This window comes from Lonchura striata, chromosome 3, assembly GCF_046129695.1.
Source record: "Lonchura striata isolate bLonStr1 chromosome 3, bLonStr1.mat, whole genome shotgun sequence".
NCBI lineage: Eukaryota > Metazoa > Chordata > Aves > Passeriformes > Estrildidae > Lonchura > Lonchura striata.
Window position 1 is genome coordinate 8,500,417 of NC_134605.1, and position 27,546 is coordinate 8,527,962.

Here is a 27,546-nt window from a genome sequence, read left to right on the forward strand (position 1 = left end):
TGCAGTTCAGAATTACTTCCCATTTCACATCAATATGTAAAACTTAGAAGAACATTTTAATTCTCATTTTAAATCCATGCAATTTGTACAGTATTATGAAAGAAGGAATTAAATTATATTTTTCAAATTTTTCAGTACTTTTTGCTGCATACCTTTTCCTCTAAACACTGCAAAATATTATTTTCCCCTGAAAACCCTAGGCCTACTTCGTTTACAAGCCTGTTTATACTTGAAAAATATTACAATTCTTTTCCCCTCATCATTCTTTAAAATGTTTTGGGAAGACTCCTCCATCAGTAGACTTTTACATTCCTTTGAAATAAAATCACATCGGCTAACAAAATGTAGAAAACAGTAATGTAAATTAGGCAGAGAAAAAGGACAAACATTTTAGAAATATTTATAGCAATTTGACAGCTGAGGGAAAAAATAATCTTTCATGACATGTTTTAAATACATATTCTTTTTTGATAGAAGCATTTTCACCTGAAAAACATTTCCTGTAATGATAAAATAATTGGTTTGCTGCCCTTGGGGTTATCCAGAGCAATAGCTGCCATTAGCTCCTAAGCAGAAAACACCCTCAGTGTCTCATCTATTGAGCCAGCCAAGTAACAAGTCCAAAGAATTAAATCTGTGAGGTGCACGGATCCAGATTTACCATGGAAACCTTCACACAGACACACATCACGATGAGCTACACAACAAATGCACGGAGTGGGGGCCCTGCCAGGCTCACAAAACCCTGCCCATTCCCATCAGCCGTGGCTGTAATTTCACTTGGAACGCCATCCGCACCGTGGTCGCTGAACCGCCGCTGCTTCTGGTTGGTGGAGATGCTCCGCTGCACCTTCAGGTGAGCGGGGGACTGCACTGAGCTGTTGTTGAGGTCGCTGCTGGGGCGAGACCTTTGACCCAAGTTGCTGCTGGACAGGGAATCACCTGCTTCAAACTACATGGAAAACAAGTTTTTCAAAATATAAATGAAATTCAACATTACTGGTACTTTTATAGCACTATGAAGCAAAAAGTTGCAATCAAAGGCACTTTTAAAAAAATTAACATTGTATCTGGAGTTGAGTAGTCTTCAAGATGAATTTTATCTCTTCATCTGTGTTTAATGTACTTTAAAAACACATAGCTAAAGCTACATAGTTAATGAATGCTCAAAACAAAATTAGAAGAATCTTGACAGAAACAAAAACGGTGCTATTTTAAAACCGAAGCCACAGAATGGTTTCCCTTGCCTTTTTCAATTTTATTTTTAAGCCTAAGAGCATTCATAGCTCCAGAACAATTTTAAAATGCACTGGACTGAGTCAGAAGGACTAAAAAAGCAAGTACTGACTAAAGGATCCTTTATGGCTTTGAAAACATCTTTATAAGGTCTGTATCTCAGCCACTGATTTGTTAGTCTTTAGGAAGCTTAAGTTCTATGTAAAAGCAGAGGAAAAGACAAATATCCTCTTCCAAACAATGTGAGCCAAAATTATTTTAGACAGATTCCCTCCATGCTCTGCCATCAGAAAGGAATTCTGGCTCAGAAATGTGAGAAAATGCACTCAAGGATGCACATATCAGATCTACACTTTCTCGGAACTGGGGGAAGGCCAACAAAGTAGCAAGGGAAAAAATTCCTTCAAAAATAAAGCCTTGGTCTCTGATTTCCTGAAAAATCCACATGGTCCCAAAAGATGTACAGATCCTTCTAGTTCCAAAACAATCCCAAAGATTTTCTACCACAAATTTATTAATGACTACAATTCAATAACTTACAGAATAATTCAATATACTATAAAACAGTATATGAGTGAGAGAGGATGAGCACATTTCTGAGAAATAAAGAATGTCACATCTGAGTACCCAGAAAAATAATTGCTCTAAATTATTTCAGATTTAAACTGAAAACACACATGATAAGAAGAAAACTCAGCACTTAGAAGTCACGACACTTCAGATTAACAGCTAGTGTTTTAGAAAAGCAATTACACACATTTACAAGCAAACATGAACATACTGGAGGATTTAATTTATTTCTTCATATGGGAACTAGCAAGATGTCCAAGGGGATATGAAAAGGGAAACATTCATAAGTTATCAATCACAATTAAAAGAAAAATGTTACAAAATAATTAATAAAAACATCATTCAACCCAGCAACATATGAAGGCCAAACCAGAAAATGTGAACAGCACTTACTTCAGGTGGTTTTCTACCTAGAAGCAGGTAAGTGGCCATGACTTCATCATACTTTTGGTTTACTAAAGATTCATGGATTTCTTCTCTTGAAAAGCCCATTGTGACCATAATGTCTAAGAGTAAAAAACCAGATCAGCAGAATGTGTTTGGGTTTACCGACAACTTAAGAACAGTGAAAATAGAAAAACAGCCTTACAATTTACAAGTAACTAAGATTCAAATCACCCCACTGAGGTTTTTTTGCTGTGCAAAACCAGAAAATGCTACTAACACCTCTCTTTCTTGTTATTTTAATCTTGAAAACTCCCAACTATATTATACAACTCTTAACTAATTTATACAACATTCAGTGTTATTCAACAACAAATAAAGCACTGGCAAATAGAAACTAAGAATAGCTACTGGGCCAAAACAGTAACTTTCTCTTACTACAACAGGCAAGAAATGTTGCCCTCATAACAAAATCTGCCTCCTTCAGTCTGTTAAATGCTGTAGTCTTATTTGTCTTTTGCTGTGCTTGTAGATTGATGTCAGCTCAGTGAAGTCGCAACAGTAGTTATAAGGAGGCCAATGTAATAGAATTTCTCATTTAAATAAAGAAATGAATTTTACTTGTATGATGAGATTGTAGGTCATATTCGTAAGAGTTTAGTTTGCCTTCCAAGATAAAACTGCCTGTGTGCACCAGATGCAACATGCTTTTGAAAGTCTTACCTATTCTTTTGGTGTCATTAAAATCTGGCTCAGGCTCAGTATATGGCTTTAGTTCTTCTTCTTCATGGCCTACATTCATCCACCGATCCTTCATGATTTGCTAAGAAAATAAAAGAGCTTTAGGCCAACATGCCCTTTACCATACCCCATTACACTTGTGCTAGCTTGGCTGCTGGAAAGCAATTTGAAGTTCATAATCTGAATGCTGCTCTTTCCCTCATACCTTTTCTCCTCACGTCTTATTTTTCTTTTATCTTTCACATCCTTATGTTCCCATAAGTTCATTCCTCCTATTTACCATTCTCCATGCCATCACCCTGTCTAAAATACCAGAAAAACCACTGAAAAACAAAATCTTTCATTCTGTACACTTCACTTCCATGTGCTCCTCTTGGTTAACATCCTAAGATGCTAATGCAATACCAGCTCTATCATGATAAAGAGCTCCTTCGAATAATAGTGAAGGAGTGTTTAAAAACTAAAATATAATACAGGAATGTGCTGATGCTTCCTACAGTCATTAGTTTCAAGATCATGATGCCAACTGGCAATTTTTTCCTATGGATCTTCTCACTGCACTTGACCTAAATATGTTTCCAAGTTTGGCTGGAGGGACAAATGCCTCTTAACTCTCTCTATACCATGCAGTTATTTACTTCAAAAATTTCTCTTGCCTTCTTTGGAAAATTTCCTTCATTTGTGGTCTGGATCTTTTTGTAGGCTGTCAGATTGATTGTCTGGAATCCCTAACCATCACAATTTTGCCTTAAGAACATATTCATCTTTAAACTGCTAAAATAATTTTCCCTCCTGCAGCAACAAGCACACATGTCTCTTCAGGGACAGATGCTAATACTGCTCACTACATGGACACAAGAACAAAACAAGTGCCAGCAAATCAAGTTTCCCACAGGCTCCAAATCTGCCTTGCAAACACTGAATTAAGTTATTTCTCACAAAGAGCCAAAGACTCAATTTTCCATTGATATAACCAAATTCGTTGTATGTAGTGCTACTGCCAAATTACAGATCCTAATAGCTGTACCCTTACAAGAACAATACAGAACTTTGTGCCAATTAACATTTTGCTGACAGTAACACTTAAAAGATTTGTTCTATCATGGAATTATTTTTTGGCTTTTGAGGGGATAAAGAGGGAGGTATGGTGAACACATACTGCTATACTGTATTTCTGACATACAGATCATGAGTCTACTAGACAACAGACTTGGGTTATGTATTTGTAGCCTTTCAGGAATAGGAGAGCCTGCCCAAAGGCTATTATGCACTCTCTGCAATCATAATTTTGTAAAGATACTGTTAAATAAATCTGAAGTTTAAGCGTGATGAAGTGGATGACAGAAATCATGGCTCAAATTCTACCCCTCTTTCTTTATCCTTCTGGAATTAACCAACAAACCTGAAAATTCCCACTTACATTTTTTTATGTTTCTTCAGCAGGTGGATCTAGAGTTCAACGTAATCTGCTTTCTGTTTCCATCTACATTTCTGCTGGCTTCTGTCTTTTAAATGCATGACCTCAGAGGCACACTGAGTTATTGTACAACTCTTTAACAGGCTCTTACAATTAAGCATTTTGAAGCGACACAAACAATCCAATTCCAGGATCAATACTACATTTGTGTAAGTTCTGCTGGGCCTTCAGTCAGCTGATTAAAGAGCAGCAGCCTTGGTGAGAATATTTAGAAATCTGACTCAAACTGTACTTCTTAAACACCAATCCAAACTAAATTTCAACCAATTAGATATTACTGATGAGTTTTCCCTCCATTTTCAGGAAAAATATCTAATAAAAATCTGGTCTGGCTCAAGTCTTGTCTGTGTCAAAATTATTTTGCTTTATTACACTTTGAAAGCATAAATCTGCTCTGGAGAAATTTCAGAGCAACACTATGCAAAAGAATTAAAAACTGGGGTAAAGGGAAAGAGGAATTAGTTGAAAACCTGTCAGTTAAGAGGTATTTTCTCTGACAGTACATTTTCCCCATCACTTCCTGGGAAGATTTAATGGTTTATGACAACATGCTCATTTAGAAAATGTTACTTCTTGGCTGGAGCCATGAAAAAGTCTAGAGGAAGCATTTTAATAAAGATTTGCCTGGTTCTTACCAGAGGACAAGTGCTAAACCTAACCATGTGGTTGGTCCTGTGTGGATCTGAGCTTTGGTGCTGATGTCACTGACAAACATCCTTTTGGATGGTCTGCCAAAAACATGCATGGGAATTGAGAAGCTGTATGGCTAGGACTGAGCAAATAATCAGAAGGCAAAGCACAAAAAAATCCCCCTCCCCAACCTAAGATGACCTAGCTTTTCCACTTTTAGAAGCTTCCAACAAATTTATACTTTCATTCTAAACATGTATTTTTAGAAGTGTTCAGGCAGACATTTCTTTCCAGACCACATACCACACTCTTTAATTCAGCAAATGTGATTTCAAGAATATTCCTTTGGAAAAAAAGGGTCATGATGCCTCTCTCCTCCCCTTAGGTCAGCATACTGATCAATGTCTGTTATCAGTATTTTGGAACTGGCTCAGGACCCTTGGTCACACATGACATTTTCTCTCTCTATTCCACACAATCTGACTGCCCTGTCATTTCAGCAAAGCTGCTATCTCCAACACCTCTCTCCAGGGCCAGGAAGGAATTTTACAAGAACTGGATAACGCTACAATACCTAGGATGAAAGTGAAATTAGATTTGAAGATAAACTGCTGAATATTCAGACAAAAATTCAATAGAAGAAAAGACTACTTCCCTAAAAGCTAAACATGACACAGGTGAACAGTGATCTTTGAAATGTCTACACTCTTACCATTATGTCCTGTAGACAGTAATCAGAGAACATAATGAGCACATATCAGTAAAGCAGAGCCCATCATTCACTATTCTCTTAAAACTATCTGTAAAAAGCCATAAACCAGCATCAGCTTGGAATAAGTTGCATGCAGGCCAAGCTCAGTGAGTCCATGCTTCCTTGCACAGGTAGCCTGCCTCCATGCCAGGAAGCATAAGTCATGCCACTACAAACAAAAAGCTGCTTAAATGGGATTTATTCTCTGGAACACATCCACTTCTGCACAAGTGTAGAAAGATGAAACAAAAGTCACTAGTGATTAACTCATGCAAATACTATTTTAAAAGTATTCTACTTATTTTCTGCTCTACTTTCATCTCTATGGTAAGCAGATGTTATTTTAAAAAATCCCTCCCTGTTAAAGAATTCACACAATAGACCCAGGCAGCTTTTAGAGTGAACTCTACACCAATTATTTGTTAAATATCAGCTATGCAGCAAGTACTATCCAATACATCAATCTTGAACAAAACAGCCCCTTAAAAAACACTGAAGCTTTTAGACATCTTACAAGTTCTGCACAGATATTTTTCACATCCCATGAAAAGAAAACCTAATTTACTAACAACAACAATCATAACTCATTAGAAATACCCCAAACAGATTTTACCCAAGGGACACAGCAGGAATTATTATATATATAAATTTTCTACCTACTCAAAAACAACACTGCCAGAAGAGGGAGAAGAAAGGCTCAAACAGAAATAACTAGCCATCATTAGCTTACCATTCACGGAGTTCTTAGTGTTTACATGTATTATGGCACTGAAGCAAACAAAAAAATCGACACTCTTTTCCATCAGCTAGTTATTCTTCTGGCACCTATCCTTTTTAAGAAGCCATGAAAATGGTCAGTTGAAAAAGCTTATGGCACTGCCTGCTGCTGGTCTCGTTTTTCTGAAAAACTCCAGGAAGACATTTACAATCTTGTCCCACTTTCCACAGATTTTGAACTAGCTCCATTATCTGACTGAAACAAGTGGGAAGAATTCACACTTTGTAATGTTCTTATTTTAGCTATTAAGACAGCTGCAATTAAGGGTAGATTTTCATTGATTAACACTTTCTATTTTCAAGCTGCACTGTTTCTGGGACATTTCCTTTTTTATTTTTTTTATTTAACAAGACTTTTGGGCCCTTAAAACAAGAATAACGTATCGATCCTGAAAAATTAAGAATTCTCAAACAACTGTTGTATGTATTTTATTCTTTCTTAATTTAAGCCCCCCTTTTTCCAAGCCAAAATTACTTACTTCCAAGCTGCCTCTTTTTATTGGATTCAGTACTAGTAGCTTCTTCAGCAGATTTTCACAGTCTGTGGACATATAGAATGGAATGCGGTACTTCCCCCTCAGGACTCGCTCCCTCAGTTCCTGTAAAATCAGTTTTAAATGATGAGCTCCTGATGAGACAGAAGATTTAAAGCCAGCAGAAGCCAAGCTTTCATAATGTAACTGTACCTTTAGATTCTGACCATCAAATGGCAGTGATCCACTCACTAGTGTGTACAAAATCACCCCAAGGCTCCACACATCCACTTCAGGGCCATCGTATTTCTTTCCTTGGAAAAGTTCAGGAGCAGCGTAAGGCGGGCTGCCACAAAATGTGTCCAGTTTATTACCAACCGTGAACTCATTACTAAACCCAAAGTCTGCAATTTTAATGTTCATATCTGAATCAAGTAGAAGATTTTCTGCCTAAGAGGAAAATAGAAGAGGAGGATTTTTGTATCAGATTATATTATATATAACATATATAAGTGCAATATATATGGAGTGCAATATATCATTTATCAATAAATACAAAAATGTTTTTTACTAAAACAGTTCACCATCTGCCTCTTTCTTGCAGAATAAAAGAAACTAATCCCCCATACATGTTACAAGGACTGAAAATCAGAAATGTTTACTAAAGAAAACATAACTTTTAAGAGCAGCTAAACAAACTGAAAAGTCAGCTAGTGAATCAACTATCAACATTTTATATTCTGGAAGAAATAACTTAGTTCAGCTTTAGAGTGAAGTATCTAGACATCTCAGAATAGCACTTGAAGCTGTTGACAGGTTCATGCCAATTTCTGATGCCAGGGAGAGTAAATCTAATCCTAGACATCATTTACCATTATGGCAGAGTAAATGTTAGAATGAATTTAAGACTTAAGAAGAAGATATCTTCTGCTTGTAAGATGAAACACTTCAAGCTACATGCTGTACTTTAGCATTCTGTACCAAAAAAATCCTTTCCCTTTTATTATTAGTGTTTGTTTCAGCAACACCATGGTATTTAATTAAACAATCAAGTATTTAATTCTTTTCACACAGAATGTATTCTATACATCTGAGATTAATGCCTGTGCAGCAATCGTGTAAATGCAATGTACCACATATACACAGATGCAAGTGCACAGGTATCTGAAGAGTCAGTAAACAGTATCTTACATTTAGCATCACAAGTAGGTAAGAAAATAAAAAGGGTGAAGTTACAGAAATACTAATATATTATTGGGGGAATAAAGTGATTTCTCAAAATGCAAGGATGTTGTGCAAGGAGTGCAGCAGAACTGACAACAATGCAAGGATGTTGTGCAAGGAGTGCAACAGCACTGGGCAATGTTTATTTATCTGAGTCTCAGCTCCTGATCTGCATGCCAGCAACACAAGAGAGCACCAAGAAGAGCAGGAATCCTACTTTTTCAACCGAAGGCCAGATGTTAACCAGACCAGAGGGTTCACCTTATTGCCAAACAACAGTTTTACAGCAAAGAGACATCTCTCATCAGATGCTGTGCTCAGAATTGAACACAGAAAATATAAAAATGCTTCCGCTCACAATCAGAGAAGCAGCAATCTAATTGTCAGCGGATTTGATTAAAAGGGTAAACATGATTTTGTCTGGGTTTGTTTGAGCTTATTTTTAATAATTTTGCTTACACTCAGTGAGCAGAACAGCAGACAGTTAACTACCAGTATATCAAGCTAATAGCTGCACAAAAGAATTTAGCTTTTACCAGGAGTAAAATCCTGAAAAATATTTTATTTTTCCAATTCATGACCTGTAATCCCAGCTGGTTCCAGCTGATGTGCCTGCAGACAGACTCACAGAGCTGTTTTCCAGATCTGACAGCCTTCTACACTACTTCACAAAGACTTCATTTTCCTTGTGGTGAAAACAGTACTGTCAGTGCAGCTGCTCTGTGATTACAATAGTCCTCCTAGTTCAACAGTACTCTGCTACCCCAAGTGCCCCACGCTTGCAGGTTCCTTACTTCAAACAAAAACACCAAAAGACCTTTTTAATATGCCAAAAAGAAAGACAGTGCTCTTGTTGATTACATGTTCAAAGCAAAAACTATTACCTGAAAAGATAAGTTCTGTGCATCACAGGATGAGCAAAGTTGGAAATGGTTACAGCCCTTTCTAAACAAGTTGTTTATAATTACAAAGTAAAAAGGAGACAATTTTTCTACCAGAATAGCCTGGACAAACTTGCATATTTTCCTACACATCTCTCCAGTTTAGTCTGACATAACTTGTAAATAAACTGTTATTAAAACCAAAAAGTTGTGTCAAAAATATCCAAAGTGGTGCTAGACCTCTGTCTTGTTGTGGTGCAATATCAATTGCTCAATGTGCTGATACCGTAGAGAGTCAACAGAAGCAGATGAGAAGGCAGACACCACTTTAAAGTTGCTTTTCCTTCTCTGCAGCTCCATGAGAAGAGTTTTAAATGAGACAGAGATGTCATATCACTCGGAAAGAAGAGATGAAGGAAGAACACCTCCTCAAAGCCACACATTTAGTCTTTTTTCCTCTGGAAAACATATTTTTCATTGGCTAGGCTGACTGGCTTTCAATCACACTTTACCCTGAACTTTTCAGATGAGTCTAGCATAACTCCAGCCAAGAAAAGACATAGAAAAAAAATCAAATAAAAGTTATTTTGAAACCTGCCTGGCTGCCTTGCAAATAGGAAGGAGATCAGCAGCAGACTCCTCGTGGCAGGTAGTTCCTGTGTGAATGCTGCAAAGCTGTGTTGCATAGGCTTGAGAGCATGGCCTGTGATCTGTGTGTGTGCTATGGAACTAAGAAATGGAAGAGAGGTGGAGGCTCTAAGGGGCTCTAGGAGAAAGAGCAAGGCTCAGGATGCTGAGCAGCTGCACAGAGGTTAATGTAGCAAGATTCAGTCACATAGCTGGGCTGAAGGAGCCAGAACTAGATAAGCATGAGGAGATGGCTGGCTCCCTACTCCCAGCCAGTCTAGAGAACCAGTGAAGGGCCTGTCCTGGCTGTCCAAGAGGTCTCTGGGTGCAGCCTTCTGGAAAGCTCAACAGCAGTGGCTGCAGTAAGCTCCAGGGAGCTTGACAATGCATTCACAGGCTCCAAACCATCAGGCAAGATATAGAGGATTTTTTTTTCAGTCAAGAAATCCAACCATTTTTTCCTTCCTTGCATTCTGACTTCAGAGTGCTGGGCAGGCACCACCACCATCAGAAGACAACACTCCTAGGGCAGGGACAACTCAGCAGAAAAGGATGTATTTATTTATTATCCATCCTCATGTGCACATGCAGGAACTGGCAGATTGACAGGTATCAGGAAACAGATTTGTAAGGATGAGGTTGAAAGAGTGCTGCAGTGCATTGAGATAAGGCAAAAGATACTGGTGAAGAAAAACCCTTAGGAATTATTCAACCTCAGCTTTTCACAAGTTTTCAGATACATTAGTAAGAAAAAACTGACACCAGTGTTTTCTTTGTAAATGTTCTAAGGCATCAAAGCAAGAGCACAAGAAAGCTTTTAAGTGGGTGAAGATGATGTCCAAGTCCCATGATACCTAAACTTGGCATGAAGACAATGTCAGGCAAGACTTAGGTTGTACCTGCATTTGCTGAACTTTTAATATAGTCTGGTGGTTTACACAGATAGATTACTAAGGATTTTTAAAAAAATTCAACTAATTTCTGTTTACCCTTAATTGATTTTTCCTGTACAAATTAAACATTAGAATATAAACCAGAAACTCAAAGAGATTAAAAACCTAATGTATTTCTTATAAATCACTAAGGAAAGACTGTTTTATATATCCTTGCAATATACCTTAACTGGAAATATTTTAAGTAAGTAGTGATGGCTGGTATCAATTGATCTGCAGCTTCACTGTTTAGATACCAGCATGACAGCAGGTATAATTCTTTGGAGAGCATGTCTCTTTCTTAAAGTCAAAACTGGAATGAAAGTAACACATGTTCTATTCTTGTCTCTCTTCTGCTCCAAGAAGGAAGCTACATTATTTTTGAGCTTCAGGAAACTGAGAATGAAATACAAGTGATAATTCCTTCATTCACATGTTTGAGGCATTCACAGGCAGTGGCAAGGACTAATATATAAAATGAAGTTAAGTCTGTATGATAGGCAGCAAAAAGTAAAATAAGTAACAACCTACCTTAAGATCACGATGAACTATGCATTTTTGATGACAATACTGTACAGCAGATACAATCTGAAACACCAAGATGATAAGTGAAATATTTTATTTCAACTTCATTATAAGTTTTCACATATAATTTAGTAATTTTGTTTCCTGATATGATGCACTAGAACATAACAAATGAATAAAATGTTTATCTTAAAAAAATATTCATCTAAGTTTCTTTCATTGAAGCTTAAATAGTAAAACTAGCAAGTCCCTATAAGTAGCTCATTTTCCTACTAAAGAGAAGTTTAATACATATCTCTCAAGATAACTGGAGAATCGTATTTTTTAAAAGCAAATCACCCAATAGCAATAACCATTGAAAGGAAATTAACCCACCCTTCAAGACAGTAGCCAGATACATGAGCTCAGATTATATCTTCTAAAATATCAACTGCATATCTTTGCAGTTCATCCCTAGCAGAACAATTCATTCACTATTGCCATGTCTTTCAAATATAGAACAAAAAACAAGTCTGAAACAGCAAGAACAGTTTCTTTAAATGTTAATTATATAACTTAATTCTGAAAAAAACCACCAAACTTGATATATCTATCTGATTAAAGCTTTCCTAAAAAAATCACTAAAACCAGAGTAAGAAAAGGATTAAGATGAGCAAGTCTATAATAAGAAGATAAAAGCCTATTACAGAATAGCCTTCATACGAAACAGTGTGACATGATACAGCAGTACCTGTCATCATACCAATATCTCTAGCTAGAACAGCTGTAAAATCCTAAAATATTCAGAAAAGGATTTAAAGTTCAAGTGAGTCACAATAAAAGAAGTGGCTCTTAGGAACACTGACTAAAAGAAAATGTAAAACAATTTTATTATTTTTAGACAGTATGTAGGAAGTAGATATTTTTCTCTTCTGGGATTTTTTTTCCACTGCAGCTGTAGTAAACACTATCTAAACAATTTTTTGTTAAATAAAATAAGTTTGCTCACACTCATGTCTATCCGAAAACAACATAAATAGAAACAAAAAAAGAATGAACATGGTAATTTCATACCTGCCTGAATTTTGAACGAGCCTCTTTCTCTTTCATTCTTCCATGTGCAACTAGGTAGTCAAACACTTCTCCTGAGCATGACAAGGACAAAGCATCAGTATTAATTTTTTTACTATCACACACAATCAAAACATACTTGAAAACACCACACACCCCATGCTGCTCCTTTTTTTGAAGGGAAAGGATATAGAAGCAGCCAAGAAAAATTCCTTTTGACTTTTCACATTAGATTTCATTCAGACAATAACTAAGAAATAAAAATGGAACCCTTCATACTAAGGCTTCAATTTTTAAATTTACTTAACCACTGTGAAACAAACACTCAATCACAAAAAATATTCATATCGTGTGTAAGACACATTAGGAATCCAGCAACTTATGAACCAGATTTGTTTTGCACATCTCTAGTGGCTGCACTTAACGCTATTTATATTATTTCTGTTTATTCCTTCTTATTCTTTTCCTAATAAAGCTGCTCAAATGCCTTTCAGATCCTATCTTTGCACTGTCTGACAGCAGCCTTTCCTAGCTGGTCACTGGTGCTGTGCTGGATTCTCTTCCCACATTTAAACATTTCCCATTCAGATGCTAAGCAGCTTCTCAAGCAGGCACTCACTATCCTCTCACTATGAGCCTGCTGGTTCCCCTTCCTGTGTTACTGATTCCCATCCCCGGATCTGCCTCCTCGAGTGCTTTGGCACACATTTGCAAGATAAAATGAGGCACCAGCACTTGCCTAAATATAGCAGATAAATATGAGCGAGAGTTTTTGCCAGAATCTGTGCCAGATTATCTCCTGATACTGCAGCAGGAACCTCAGAATGGAAACTATCCTTGAGCACAAACCTAAGAGGTTGCTTAACAGAATCAAGAAATCCTGCCCTGAGAGGTCTGCTGGGACTGCTCTGAAGGCCACATTGAAATAACCCATTAAATCCTTAAAGCGTTTCTAGGCATGTAACTGGCATTTCAGTTTATCCCTAACGCATATTTCAGAATTCACTTACCCCCACTGGCATATTCCATTACCAAATACAACGTCTTTTCAGTCTCAATAACTTCAAATAATTTTACTGCAAAAAAAAATGAATGAGAGAGAGATTGCAGCCAGGAGTAAAAGCACAGTACAAACAAACAATTATACTCATGGAATGAGTATAATTTATGGCCACTGATAACACTAAAACATACAGAAACTTTATATCCTTTAGGTTAGCATTCTTTTGAGGGGGAAAAAGACCAAAAATTAATTTCTACATCACAGTTGATAATAAAGCATATTAATTCACAATTTTTTCAAAGTTTATGCACACTATACAAACGAGTTCATGCTGAAATTAGTGTTTAATTTGACACAGACTTAATTTAAGATCATACAAACCTCCCCTGTTTTGCTAGCAAACTGCTCACAGTCAGAAATCCAAGATTCTGACCAGCTAAAAACCAAGTGGATACCAGAAATGTTAAGTCTGACTTTCCTCAGATGGCAATATAACCACTCATTTAAAACAAACACACCCCCACCACCACCCCCAAGAAAACAGAAAACAGCAGAAGCTATGAATGCTGAAAAAGCAACAAACAATTTAAGGGATGAGAAGGGAGTGCCTAGCATGTAATAACTTGTACACCTCGTCCATACCTTGTATGCAACAAGCCCTCTGGCCAATTCAGGACCATTAACTGTCTCTGGAACAAGACTGTCCAGCCCTCCTCAGCCAGAAGAATTGTCATCACAAAGTAGGGCCCTGAAGCTGTGGGGTAGGTGAAAGAACTAAAGCAGAAAGGGAAAATTACATACTTGGTAATTCTAATTTTCTGGAAATATCAGTCAGCAGGAGTCTTTCCTAGACTGAACTAATGGAGTTCTGCTACTCTCACCTAAGAAACTCATGCTTTTGGGTCTCAAGAATAATTTCAATGGAAGAGGGGAGTTGGGGTACTTGATAGACTGGAGAGCTCACATCTCCTACTCTGTGTAAGGCTTTCCTGGACTGAGCAGTTTACCTCCTCTGAGCAAAATTCTTGATGCAAGCAGAGTCAATAAAGGAGGGGAGACAATGAAGCATTTACTGGATGCTTACTGTCCCTATTAGCTTAAAAAAAAGTTTAACAGCCCTACATTCAAATACAGCCAAATAGAGTAAAATGTAAACAGTATAACAGAAGAAAAGTCTGCAGAAATGCAGGGCTCCTACCAATATTGGGATGATTCAGAATCTTCATTATTCGTACTTCTCGAAACAACTGTCAAGGAAGCAGGACAATTTCCTTAGAATGTGTTTATTAGGGAAAAATTACACAAGATATGCAATTTTAAATGTCAAGCAGAAGACAGAAAAGGCCACAGAAAGTAGCATTAGCATAAAATATACACAAATATAGTGCAGTGAACTCCAGAAAACATAATCTACGTTTTATGCATTAAACCAATATAAAAACTACAAATAACGACATAACAAAATCAGATCAATTTTTAAGCTTTATGCAAATATCAAGTTGCACAGCCCTTTCTGGAGTTCTACACTGACCAAATCCTACAGATTATTCACACAAGTATTCACTCTCTCTTTGGTGACTGGCAAGCTCTGCCAACTACCGTGAACACATCGAAACTGCAGGTGTAAGATGAAGCCCTAGACAAAAGTCACACACAGATGGTTCAAATGGAAGAAGCTACCAGGAATTCTGACATCCTCCAAGTCCTGCTGCTCCACAGAGGTGAAGCAGTCAAGTTTGCTTTTCCCACAACTACCAGATTTTACACTGGTCACAAGCAGCAGTGATTCCCCCTCTCTCCCCCTGCAAGTCCTGAAGGTTTATCATTGCTGAAAGTCAATGTGACAACAAATCATGTAATAAACAAATGGACAAACTTAAAGCTCTTGGTATATATACTTCACACAGATTTTTTTTCTTTTTAAACATAAACAAGAACTTATTGGTCTTAAATTTCTACCATTCATGGCTTTATTAATTAGAGATGCATCAAGATTAACCTAGCAGCTCAAAGGAAAGAAATCAAAAATGCCTATGTAGTTCAGGGCTATGTAGTTGAGGCTGGCAATACTGATAGGCTTGCACTGTTTAATTGAACAGCACAGCCCCTATTTAATGTGCTGCACACTCTTTGGTCCCTTATTGGGCTACCATAGGATGCCGAAATAAATGAAGAAATGCTCACACTCTTCAGTGTAATGCTTAGACATTTTGGAAATATCTTTGGAAATATCTTATAGTCCTCCTTAGAGAGACTGAGCTCAACACACTAAGTGTGTTGTTGCTGTTTTGTTTCTCTCATGTTGCAGAGACATCTCACCCTCCATTTTCAAAATTAATCCCATTTGATCAGATGCAACCATTGCAAAAGGGTACAGTGATGCAAGCCAGAGACTGAACAGCTCCCCAAAGAGTAGCACTTTAGTGTATTTTATGTCTCTAAAATTCTGCATTTATTCTACAAATTAAGATTACAGAGCAACATCTTATTGGCACTCAGTTTTTGATAAAGTATGATTGCTACAGCTCAAGTAATAATATTACAGATGTATACTTGCATTATTTAAGTATTTCATGCTAGTTACTATGCACTTGCCTTATAACTGCCATTAAAACAATTTCAGAGGGAAGTGAAGACTACAAAAGCATTTCTCTGAGCAAATATGAATAGATGTAGTTTGCTTATGTCTAAACCACAAAACAAGGGTATGTAATATTATGCACCAGAATTCATTTGAGCAAATATCTTTTCCTCATAAAATCAGCCATTTTTAAGAAAAACCACCACGTCAGGATGTTCACTGTGAATTTGTTGTTTTTCTAAGTATTGGAATTTGTTATACAAGAATAAATTTCTCAGCTAAAACAATATAAACTAACCAGAAGCCAACAAATCTAATCCAATGGATGGTACAGCATCAGAAGAGATTCTAAGCAGGTATGTGGAAAAATCAGTTCTTCCCCAAAAGATTGGAAAGATAACTTAAGACTGGTATAAGAGGTACAGCAGTAAACCTTCATACCTTCATAGACTGGATTAAAACATGAGACTTCTATAGAAAATTAATTTCAACCCTCACATTTTTATATTTCATGTAAAGTATATGGAAATTGAAAAAAAAAAAGATGTGCATTATTCTATTCAATATTCTCACAAGATTTAGAAGTTTACTAATTGGTTTAAGACTCTAATTGGTTTAAAATTAAAATTGATTTTACAGTGACAAGAAATTTTGTTCCACAAATATTTCTGAATAAAAGCCTTAACAGTATTCAAGGACATGATTTCATATTGCAACTCTGCATTCCATGAAGCACTACCTTATCTGAGATAAATCTCCTCCTCCACGCCTTCTCTGTGCAGAAGCATGCTGCTCATTAACACGTGCAATGCCAATAATCATGTATTTACAAATATAAACACCTTTGAACAATACCACTAGCCCCTCAATAACACTCAGGATATACCTTTCTGCATAGAGATATTTAAGCAAGAAGACCAGTGCTGTTTCCTACAAAGCCAGGTTTGTTAAACCTATAAAAATCTGGACAGAACAGTGATGTTTGTTTTCTGAGGACAAGGCAACCTGCTGCAGGATTATGATCTATTTTACTGACAAAAAATGACATTTTCAGAATTCAGACACACTTGTATTTTCCTGAGCAGCAGTGTCCTTCTCTCTCAGAAGGTATAAGTGACTTATCTCTCACCACCCCACCACACATTTACAGGACTACTCTTCATTCTTAATAAAGGCTACCATTCAAAAAAGCTCTTGAATAAGCATCTCCTTGTTGGAAAGGTGCTGTAGCCTCAAAAGCTTCACATTTAGAAAGGGACAGCCAGTACCATACTCTGTTTCTAAAATTTGTAGTTAGGAAAAAGACTTGAAAAATTGTTTCCTGTGCCTCCAGCTTAATTTTCCGAGGAACAAACTGCAGAAAGCAAAGATCTGCCAAACCATTAATAACATTTCTACCTGCTTCCAGATTGACACTTATGTTTTAAGATTTACTTTAAGTTACTACAATCAAACTGAAAATATTCAGTTAACCAAAGCTTTTTCTTCTTTGAAAACTGTGCTTGAAAGCTGCTCTACTTTCTAAACCGTTACTGAGAAGGGATGTGGCAAAAGGAGCACAGCTCTCAATAGGTAACACACTGAAATTGTTCCAAGTCTTCCACACTACTTTACTTCTGTTCTGCTTTCCTCAACAACAGAGGAACTTAAGTAAGAGGCTCCAAACATGCTTAAAGAATAAAAAGTTTGCTGTCCCCTAGAAGGGGCATATCTGAAATAATCATATCCTAATTAAACCTATTAATGAAAAAAAAGCACCTTCTGCTCGACTAGCAGTTTGCAGAAGAGCAACAGAATGCTGTTTCAGAAACAACCCTGCTGAAGCCAGTAGAAGACAAAATTTTCAATGTAGCAGACATGTAAAAAATAGACTGGCTATTTTGATACAAGTTTGTGTTATGACAAAACCCAAATACTTATATTTGGAAACAAATTACAATAGTAACAGTGGAAAAAGCTAAGCCAGTACAGTAAGTTACTATCAAGACTGCAAGTCAACAATAAAGCCAGCTCTGTTCTAAACAGATGCTCACTAGGTATGGTGGTAACCATATACTGAACAAACTGAAAACAAAATAGAAAGGCAGGACCCTTAATTCAACATAGGTTTTCTATTTAAAGAGGTAGAGGTCCTGGAGTGAGAAATACAATGTAAGTTAAGACATTAACATAAGCTATCACATTGCATGGACAAGAAAGCAATATTAAAAATTCACAAGGTCAGCTTACTTCAGCCATCAAATGTTTGTGACACAATCTAAAATAACTCTGTCTGAAGTACCCTGTGAATACAACAGGGCATGAAAACACCGGTGAGCAGCTAGGAAGAAACTAAACACTCTTTGCTTTTATACCCGTGACTAACTACAGACCCAGCTTGTATAACACTTCCAGCAAGTGAAGTATGTGCTCAAATATGTCTGTTTACAAAACAGAATGGTGCATGTGAAGCCATGATGACTCATTTCACTTAATTAGGTCAGTAGCAAGTACTGTAGCAAAACTGACTTGCACTCAATATCCTTCATACTTTGGTGAATGGAAAGGAGATGGTTTTGTAAGTGATCCCACACCCAAGATAACCAGAAATTTGTCTTGATTAATAATAATCAGTAGTGACTGAAGATCTAAAAGTTTTGCTGAACTGCAAAATTTATACTTTGAAGTTCTAGAGACCATCCTCTCAACCAGGAGAGTTTAGATGGGTTCAAACTCAGGAGTGGTATTTTCGTGCCAGTAACATACTCCAGTGTCCTCTATAAACCTTCACTAGATAAATGTCCCTATCAACACAATACTACTATCACTGTTTCCCATTCCCAACACTGCCTCTTGAAGAAAAAAACCCAACCATTTAACAGTCCTTTGTACAGTATAAGCCTGATAACAAAATCATAAAACTTCACACTGCAGTGATACTAAATAGTATAAGGAGAATCACAAACAAAATGTAATAGTTCAGTGAAGAAAAAAGTGTGTCTGATTTCACAGAACAGAAAAAGAATTTTTATGATTTTACTAACAATCCACAAATGACCCACTAAAATACTAACAGAAATTATCTTAAGCACGCTAATGAACCACCCTCTCATCCTTATTTGCTTTGTATTTACAATTGCTTCAGTGACTCTGCAAAAATTGGGCTTAAGTTTACTTAAGAGCTTTCTGGCAACCAATATTCATTCACTCAGTCACAGCTAAAGACATATAAAGCTTCAAAACAAAGATTATTTTTTCTGAAAACTATAATCAGTATTTTACAAATGGAAACATGATACCAACAAATTACCCAATTTTTCAGTGTGAGCAGAAGATGCATGGGATCAATATATTTAGAAGTTCCTGAAGAATGAAATTCCAGTTAATCACTAAATTTAAATGTCTATCCTTAGTTCTGCTATAAGCTGCTTCTAACAGTACCTAACACTGTTTGTCTTGTTGCCAGCTTCCCACTCAAAAAAACCAAGTAACAGCAGCAATGTCCTATTTCATCACTATTTTACATATTATTTGTGCAACGTGAGAGCATGTTTTGTATGCTATGGAAGCCTTATTTATACTTGGAATGGTTTATTGAATTATTAGTGAGTATTTTTGTATGGAATACAACTTAACATTAAAACTATTTTCCCAAAGCTGAGATTTTCTTGCTTAGTTTTCCAGAAAGTTTTAACATATTTTAGCTTCCCATTGCTCAACAATGAGACAAACCCAGCCCTTCAAGTGTGAACACCAAGCTAGCTAGGAAATAAGCTACGTGAGCAGCACAGGATTTCCACAATATGCTCTATCACATGCTGCCCCTGCAGGTCCCTCTTCTCTAGCTCAAATATTAGCAAAGAGATTTGCTTAATACAGGATATAGGACTTAACAGCAAATCTTCTGCATGGACTGCACAGCAGGTTGAATTAAAAAAAAAAATCCAGAAGAACTCACACTCAAGTACTACAAAGGAGATGTTAAAGCAAATAAAGTATAAAAGAGATAAAAGAAAAAAAGAAATTAAAGCAAAGCTGTTTACACCTCTCCATAACCAAAGTTACACAATAAAATAAATTGTAGCAGCAGACAGAGATAAATGAACAGCAATAAGCCCTGGCCTCTTTCTCTCATTTCTACAGCTACAGACAACAGCAGTCTAGTATTTGTAAACAAAAAATATCCCAAATTTTTGTAATGGGCATCCCCCAGTAGGACAGTACAACATTTCTGTGCTTTAGCCACAACAAAACATACAGAGAGTTAAATAGTAAAAATCCAAACCAAAGAAAAATCCCCAGGGTTTTGATAAAACCCTTATCACAATGACTATGAAAGAGTTCTGAATTTCATCTGCAGGCATAAACAACACTGCTTTGATTATATTCACTCATTTTGTCAATTCTGTGCACAAAAAGTAATTGCCACCAAGTCCCCTGAGTTCAGCAAATATTTTATTAAAGTTGAAAGAGTATAAAGACAAATGTAGAAAAACACATTAAAGCAATATAAGTTGGTACTCTAAGTCCTCAAAAAACCCAATTAGTACATTAAAGAAAAAAATCCAAGACGAATATCATACTTTGCAGCATTAAATCTTGGTCTAGCATGTAGACAAACTATTTGTATACCTAATTGAAAAGAAATGTTACTGTTGGCAAGGAGGAAAGCGAGAAGAGGAAGGAAGAGCAAAACAACAAAGCTCAGATAGGAACCACATGGAGTCACTGCCCTCAGACAAATGAATGTGCACATTATAGCAGAGAGACCATGCTCTCCCAAGGTCACACACAAAAATGTTGTTTAGCAAGATAAGGGGATCAAATATTTTTGTCAAGTAAATAAAGGATCACAGTTTGACCGTTTACAGAATTTCAAATATTATGGTCTATTCTTACCTTTTGCAGGCTAGTAGGATTTAGCTGGGTTTTATCTATTATTTTCACAGCAACCTTGGGAAAAAACCAAACAGCTATGAATTACTAAACTCAGAAGAAGGTTTGAACAAAAACATACTGCACGTCTGTGAGCAAGAGCATAGATGCACCTCTAAAGCACGCATGTGTGTCTACTTCTACACATTTCAGCAAGCAAAATTCTCAAACCTATGAAGATTTACCAGCAGAAGCATGGAACTTTGCCACTGAGGAATCAGTTTTATACATCTGTCTGTCTTTGGACTGAACAAGGTTATCTTGTCCAGGCCCTCCAAACATAAGATTAATCTATTAACATATCACCAATATCAATGAAATTTGCCTATCAATACATTTCTCTTCAGTTTTAGAAATGCTTGGGGATGAACAGACATCTTCTCAGCCCCAAAATACCGTTTGATGCAGAACAAACATTTTGATCTTTCACCAAGAAGCTACATTTTAAAAAGGCAGTGGGTGGTTAGGTGGAAACTCAGGCATGTCAGGTAACTTCTTCTATATCCTGAAACATCCTCTAGAAGAAATACTTATTATAAAGTGAGCCAAAGAAAACAAATCAGACTGACAGTCTTTCTCAGGGCTTACCTCTCTTCCAGTAAGCACATGCCTTGCCAGCTTCACTTTAGCAAAATTTCCTTTTCCTATTGTTTTCAGTAAGCGATAATTTCCAATGTGAGGATGCTCTTCATTTGTGGATGTGATGGAGTTCCTACATCGGGGGATGTTTTGTCTGCTACTTGATTTGATAGGCTGGATGTGTGGTTCAGTGTATCCATCCACAGAGGTATGCTGCAAGGCAGACAAAATAGTTGGGAATTTAGCTACTTGGATTTTAGACAATTGTAACAGAATAGACCACAAGTATAAAAACATGCAAAGGGGAATAATTTAATTAACTTTTGCAATATAATTGATAACTCTGAATGGCAGCCTAATGAGAAAATGTTACCTTTGGGCAGAGTTTGATATAGGTCTCACGAAAAAGAAAGATTTTACCAGCTCCAAAAGCAAAACTACATACCTAGGCAGTAATCTACAATCTATTACAGACTTTTTTAAAGATGCCAAACCACACAGTATAGGTCTATGTTGCAAATAAATTTGTCTAATCATAATCAAATTTGGTCTTTTGAAAATAACACTGTACAAAATATATTTGTACCTTGGCATATTTTGGTTAACTTTCTTCAGTTAAATGACATTACTTTTTGTTTTTTTTTCCAAGTAAACTTTGTTCCCAAAACATATTTGCATCTTTTAAAGTTCTTGTTCAAGTAGCAAACTATCTACATCTTTATTTAAAAATAACTATTCTTTAAAACCCCATGAGATCGCATAAAATATTTTAAATCTCAAAAGTCTGAAGAACTAAAAGGAAGTTATTTTTAATGCATGCCAACACATCATCCCACGTTAAATGTTAGTCACTGAAATCTGCTTCTGTACTCTAACTTCCAAGTATATAAGGGGCAAGTTACAGATGGGGCTTGGAATTGCTCCAAGGAGAAACCAAAGTAATGAAAAATGTCAAAGGAGTGCTAAGTGTTTCAGTATTTCAAATACTTTCTAAGAGTGGCAGATGGGTACAAATGTTTAACAGGTAAAATTTAGCTTCTAATCTTTTAAGTTACAGACTTTGAAAGCTGCCAAATACTGGAGGTAGAAAGAGTGTCTTCCCAGAGCAGTTTTTAGATTTATAGCAGAAAGGCATGCTTACTCCCAGCTAAGCATAAAGCACCAACAGACACCTGCACATTACCTGAATATTTTCCCATTATTGACTGCCTCAATTAAAAAGTGGATATCTTTGTACAGAGCACTAACGAGCCTGTTCATAGATCGCTGACTTTAAGCTGAAAGCAGTCTGAGGGTAGCTGGAGTTTTACTGCTTCTCCCAATACCCAGCCTAATGCTGGGCTGTGCTGACCTCATCCATCATTCCTTATGGAATTATTTTCATATCTAACCAGAATTTAAAGCAGTACTTCCAGCTTCAGTCTGCATTTGTTGGAGACTGAAGTCAATCCCCTCCTGTAAACACTCAGGCTTACAGGCAGTCCCACTGAACCAGGCAGGATTATTTCAGGACATAAGCAGTAGTGCAATTGGGAAAAGGAGCAAACAGCTGCAACACAACCGGAAAAAACAAGGGGTATACCACAACCAGAATGTTCTTCCCAAATGTAGCACAACCCTGCTTACATCACCTCCAGCATTATTAATTATTCACTATAGCCAAGAGAACAGCCCTAAATATAATTTTGTTTGTCTTTTCTTTGCATGAGTCTTTCTGCAAAATACTACTGTACTCCCACTGCTAAACTGCTTTCCAAATTACTGGAGAACCAAGCAAGCCAGGCATGTTTAGATTCTGTATATCAGACAAACTTATTCAGCTGTGAAATAACACGCTAGTAATAGTATTTATTCTTTAGAAGCACATCATTATAGCATTTTCTGTGGACTTTGAAAATGAAGATCAGAAGGGCAGCTTCAGGCAAAAAAGACTTTGAAACATTCCTTCAGCAACAGACACCAGCCCCACATGTGATAAACCACAGCCCAAAGAAAAGTCTCCCCTAAAAATACACCTAAAAGCCCCCTAAAAGTCTCCCCTATAAATGCAAAATCAGTATCTGTATAGTGCTAACAGTGAATACTTCAGCTGCACTTAGAACCCATCCAGGGCTACAGCACCATGCTACACAAACAAGTTTTAGAAATCTTTTAGTCTCTTTACTCACTGAATAAAATCTTTACTATTAGGATTAGCAATCCTAATATCAGCTGCCATTCATATACTTCATAGGATTAGACTACTCTCAACAGATACCTGAAGGGATCTCTTCAAGAAACAGTTGGATAGACTCAACCAATTCCATGGGCAAAGAGGAAGATGCCTTCACAGAATAGATCATTTCAATGCAGACTGAACAGGAAAAGCATTATTTTATCAAAATGACAGTTCAACAGTACCAAATCTGAAGAGGAAAAAAGAGTAACAAGGTTCATGGTCAAGATGATTCTGGATTTTGGTCTTTTGTGACAGAAAAACTAAGCCACTCTGAATGGTTCCTAATTATTCCTTCTCAAACAGATTCTCCTCAGAGTCAACCAACCATTCTCTCCAGCTATGCCCCAAAGATGACAGAAATCATGCATAAAGAAGGTCAAATTTCCTGGTTTGTGAACCACACATAAATATATACAATTTTCGAATATGAACGGCACTGAATGAAATTAAAATTATTCTTGCAACAGGCCTCTTTTCTGCACATAAACAGCTTGCTATTGTTAGAAGGTAAAGAGGAATTTCAAGTAGAAACTGATCAAGAAATCAACATTCAGTAAAATTGAAACAAAAGATTAAGAAGTTGAAAAAATAAAAATCAAGGTCAAATAACAGTATTTCAGAGATTATTTCCAAAGAATACTAAAGCTGAATTTCACAGATATATGCAACATCCACACTGTCTAGAAGGCCAGGCTACATAGTTTTCAGATCCTTCTGCTCCATTACAATGCATTCATTCATTATGCATCAGCTACTATGCGGCTATTTAAAATGCCATTTCAGTAGAACAATCTCTAAATTCTGAGAAATTTTTCAGGGTGCTGGAAACAAAGGGCCTGTAAAAACCAACATTCTCCTTTAAGTTCACTGTCATCCAAAAACAATTCCAGTCAACAGGCTGCATTTCCCACACAGGATTTTAATGAGAGATTCTGTTATTTCACTAGATACCCTAATATATATATATACACACATATATACATAGACACACACACACACACACATATATATATGTAGTGGGAAACACTACCTTACTAGTACATCATAAACATGACTCAATATATTTATTTATGTCAGTGTAAAATAGTCTCTAGAAATAAACATGAAATTAGATGTTTCTTGAAATAAAATGCAATTTTATACAAAAATAGGGTGAAGCAGTAACAAGCTTAGACCTGAAACAGTTTATTAGAGCATTTAGGTATTTTGCACATTAGTCAAGTACTTCAAAATAAGAAAAGAACTCATGCAGAACAAAATCCACCTTTTCAGGAATCTCAAAGAAGTATTTCTAACACTCAGTTTTAAATTGCAACAAAAGAGAGCTCGATTAACACTTATTGCTCCATACTAGGTCTGCTTCTGATATATTCCACCAGGGTTGTTACAGAAATCCAAGGGCAGTAAGACCACAAGAGAGTTAACCTGACCCATTGCTTCTCAAAGCTATCATTTTCTTTGTTTACCCAAGGTAACTTTGCCAAAGCAGGATGACCTGATGGCCACACCACCTTTAAGAAAGTGCAGAAGAACTAACCCCACCAAGTAGGTACAATGTGTGGCTTTCACTACTTTATGTAGTCAGTATCCTTTAGCCACTTAGTAGCCAATGGAGTAGTACTCTCAGGGATTATACATTGTGATCAAACTTACAACGAAGTTTGTTTACAACAAACTTATAACATCACCTATATTAACTGCTGCTACAGCCTGGTCTTAAAAATTCCCCCCAAACCATTCCAGTCACCAATCCACAAAGCCTTTCTCCATCAACAACACTGAGGGCCTCTATAGTCCTTCATAGTAAGAGGGTAATTTCCACACATCAATCTGCCTACAAACACACCTCACTCAATTAAACAAACCTCTTAGTCCTGAATTTTCCCCATCTTGATTTATCACAAGGCAAATTCCTTGGTAGAGCCAGCCCATGCAAGCAAAGTCTGCACATGCAGTTCTACAAAGGCAAATCAACACACTTTTCTCACTCAGTATTTTCTATGCTGTCCTGGACCAAAGTATCTCTCAGCCAATTTTTATATTCATAACTCCTACTATTTCCAAGCAAGTGCCATACACATACACAGTTATAACAGCTGTCCTATTTTGCAAATATGCAAATATTTTTAAAAATAGCTAGCCCAGACAGAGGGTATCTGAAGGGTTGAGAAGACAACCTTCTAAATAGCTCTGATCTGCAACAGTTTTGCTCTTAATATATGTATATTGTAGGGGGAAACATTCCTTTAGTCGTACAACATAAACATGACTCCTGATATTCAGTTTATGTCAGCATAAAATAAAGTCTATAAAATAAACACATAAAATTAAATGTTTCTTAAAATATAATGCCAGGAAAGGAAAGGGGACAGAGGTGTGAAATACTGTCCTGGATGTCCAGCTGCCGTCATGTTGTTCTCTGACACTAGTTCTTAGGACCTAGGAGCTTCTAGCAAGATACCTCAAGCAAGAGTTTTGTTGAAGCAACAATCAGACTGAACTGAAAGAGTCCAATTTTTTTAAAGCTCTTGGTGAACCTCAAAGTAGAAACCATCAGAGATGTTCATATGAGCTTGTTCTGCATCATATGTCAAGAGGATCAAGGTGATACAGGTATGATGCAAACTGCATGTGATTATAGTACCTGATCCCAAAGTCAGGGGCAGAAGAAGAAAGGGATTCCCTCCTCATCCAGGTATGCCTTACATATACACAAAACCACATTTTATTTTTGCCACACTTATCTATCACATCATACGACAGTTCCTAAAGCACCTCTGCTATAAGTGGTTTGGAAAGGGCAATTTAAAAGACTGAATGTATGTACACATGATTTTTCTCCTAAGTTCTTAGCAGCAATTAAATGCATACTAGATTGTGAATGCATAATAGAAATTTATTTATAATTTTATTTTTGTGTCTCCTTTTTCTTCCCCGTTGTAAATTGTCCATCTCACAAAAACAATTTCAATGGTAACAGGAAAACATTTCTACTACAAGGTGAAATAAAATCCCCCAATGCCAATGGACAAACAGTGTTCCTTTCCCCAAAAGCAGACATGTACATGGGTGGCAGGTAAATTTATGATGAGCATTGAGTAAATCTAAATCTGTGCTTGTTACCATGGGATCTAAACCCTAAGGAAGTTTAGCTGGGATTTTTTTTGTTTTGCTTGGGGTTTTGTTGTTTGTCTTTTAACTGCTCAACATATGCAAATCTATGTGAAACATACAGAAATAAGTTTGCCAACATCGAGACAGAATTGTATTTCTCATCTCAAGCTACACAGGATGCAATGTTTACAGCTCTGTACTTGAAGCAATCTAGTAAAGAAAACACCCCATGATCTACAGTGCAGAACTAGAGACAGCTAAAAGGAGTTTCAGTAGTTCATACTAAAGGATCTTTAGAATAATTCTCATTTCCATATGGTTACACCAACCTGTATTAATCCTGTGCATGATACAGTATGCTCACTCCCCTTTTTTTTAAACACTGCAGTAACATCATATGGAAGGGTGGAGCTCATTATCACATGGAATTACAAATCCTTTTTATTTGATGGATTAAAAAACCTTAGAAATGTGCTGGTCCATTCCCAAAATGAGAGCCAAAGCATTTTAGAAAAACAAATACTTACTTCTATAGCATGAAATCAGGTCTTGTAACCCGAGCTCAGCTAACATGTTTCCTCCTCTCCCTGGGCCTGAAGCCCTCAGCCTGGCCAGGCGTGCAGGTGCAGCAGAACAGGACCTTCCTGCCTTTGTTCCACTTCACTCAGAATTGGCACAGTTATTTCAGCCTGGCACTTTCCTTCCTGACTCATCCCAAACACACAAACAAGATTTTCCAGGGCTAATTCAGGCCATCCAGCCCATATCATCTCCATTAATTGCTAGCACAAAACTGAACCCTCCCTGTAGCCGCATGAAAACTAAGACAAGCCAGCTAAAAGCTGCTACAGGAAACCAC

The 27,546-nt window shown here is 36.8% G+C and overlaps 1 protein-coding gene across 6 annotated transcripts in view; it reads right to left on the bottom strand.

Moving 5' to 3' along the window:
- Positions 1-27,546, bottom strand: part of MARK1 (microtubule affinity regulating kinase 1) — a 56,617-nt gene that overhangs the window by 13,182 nt on the left and 15,889 nt on the right. For 4 of the 6 annotated variants that reach the window (XM_021552535.2, XM_021552517.2, XM_021552526.2 and 1 more), the window contains exons 2-12: positions 21,365-21,568; positions 20,741-20,794; positions 14,480-14,528; positions 13,289-13,354; positions 12,282-12,352; positions 11,235-11,291; positions 7,253-7,489; positions 7,046-7,165; positions 2,914-3,013; positions 2,200-2,312; positions 799-952 (exon numbers count right to left, since the gene is read on the bottom strand). In XM_021552535.2, coding sequence (XP_021408210.2) covers positions 799-952; positions 2,200-2,312; positions 2,914-3,013; positions 7,046-7,165; positions 7,253-7,489; positions 11,235-11,291; positions 12,282-12,352; positions 13,289-13,354; positions 14,480-14,528; positions 20,741-20,794; positions 21,365-21,568 — 1,225 coding nt within the window. Of the gene's footprint in view, positions 1-798; positions 953-2,199; positions 2,313-2,913; positions 3,014-7,045; positions 7,166-7,252; positions 7,490-11,234; positions 11,292-12,281; positions 12,353-13,288; positions 13,355-13,923; positions 14,056-14,479; positions 14,529-20,740; positions 20,795-21,364; positions 21,569-27,546 lie in introns of those variants that run through there. The other 2 variants (XM_021552543.2, XR_002467485.2) reach the window with 2 other exon arrangements.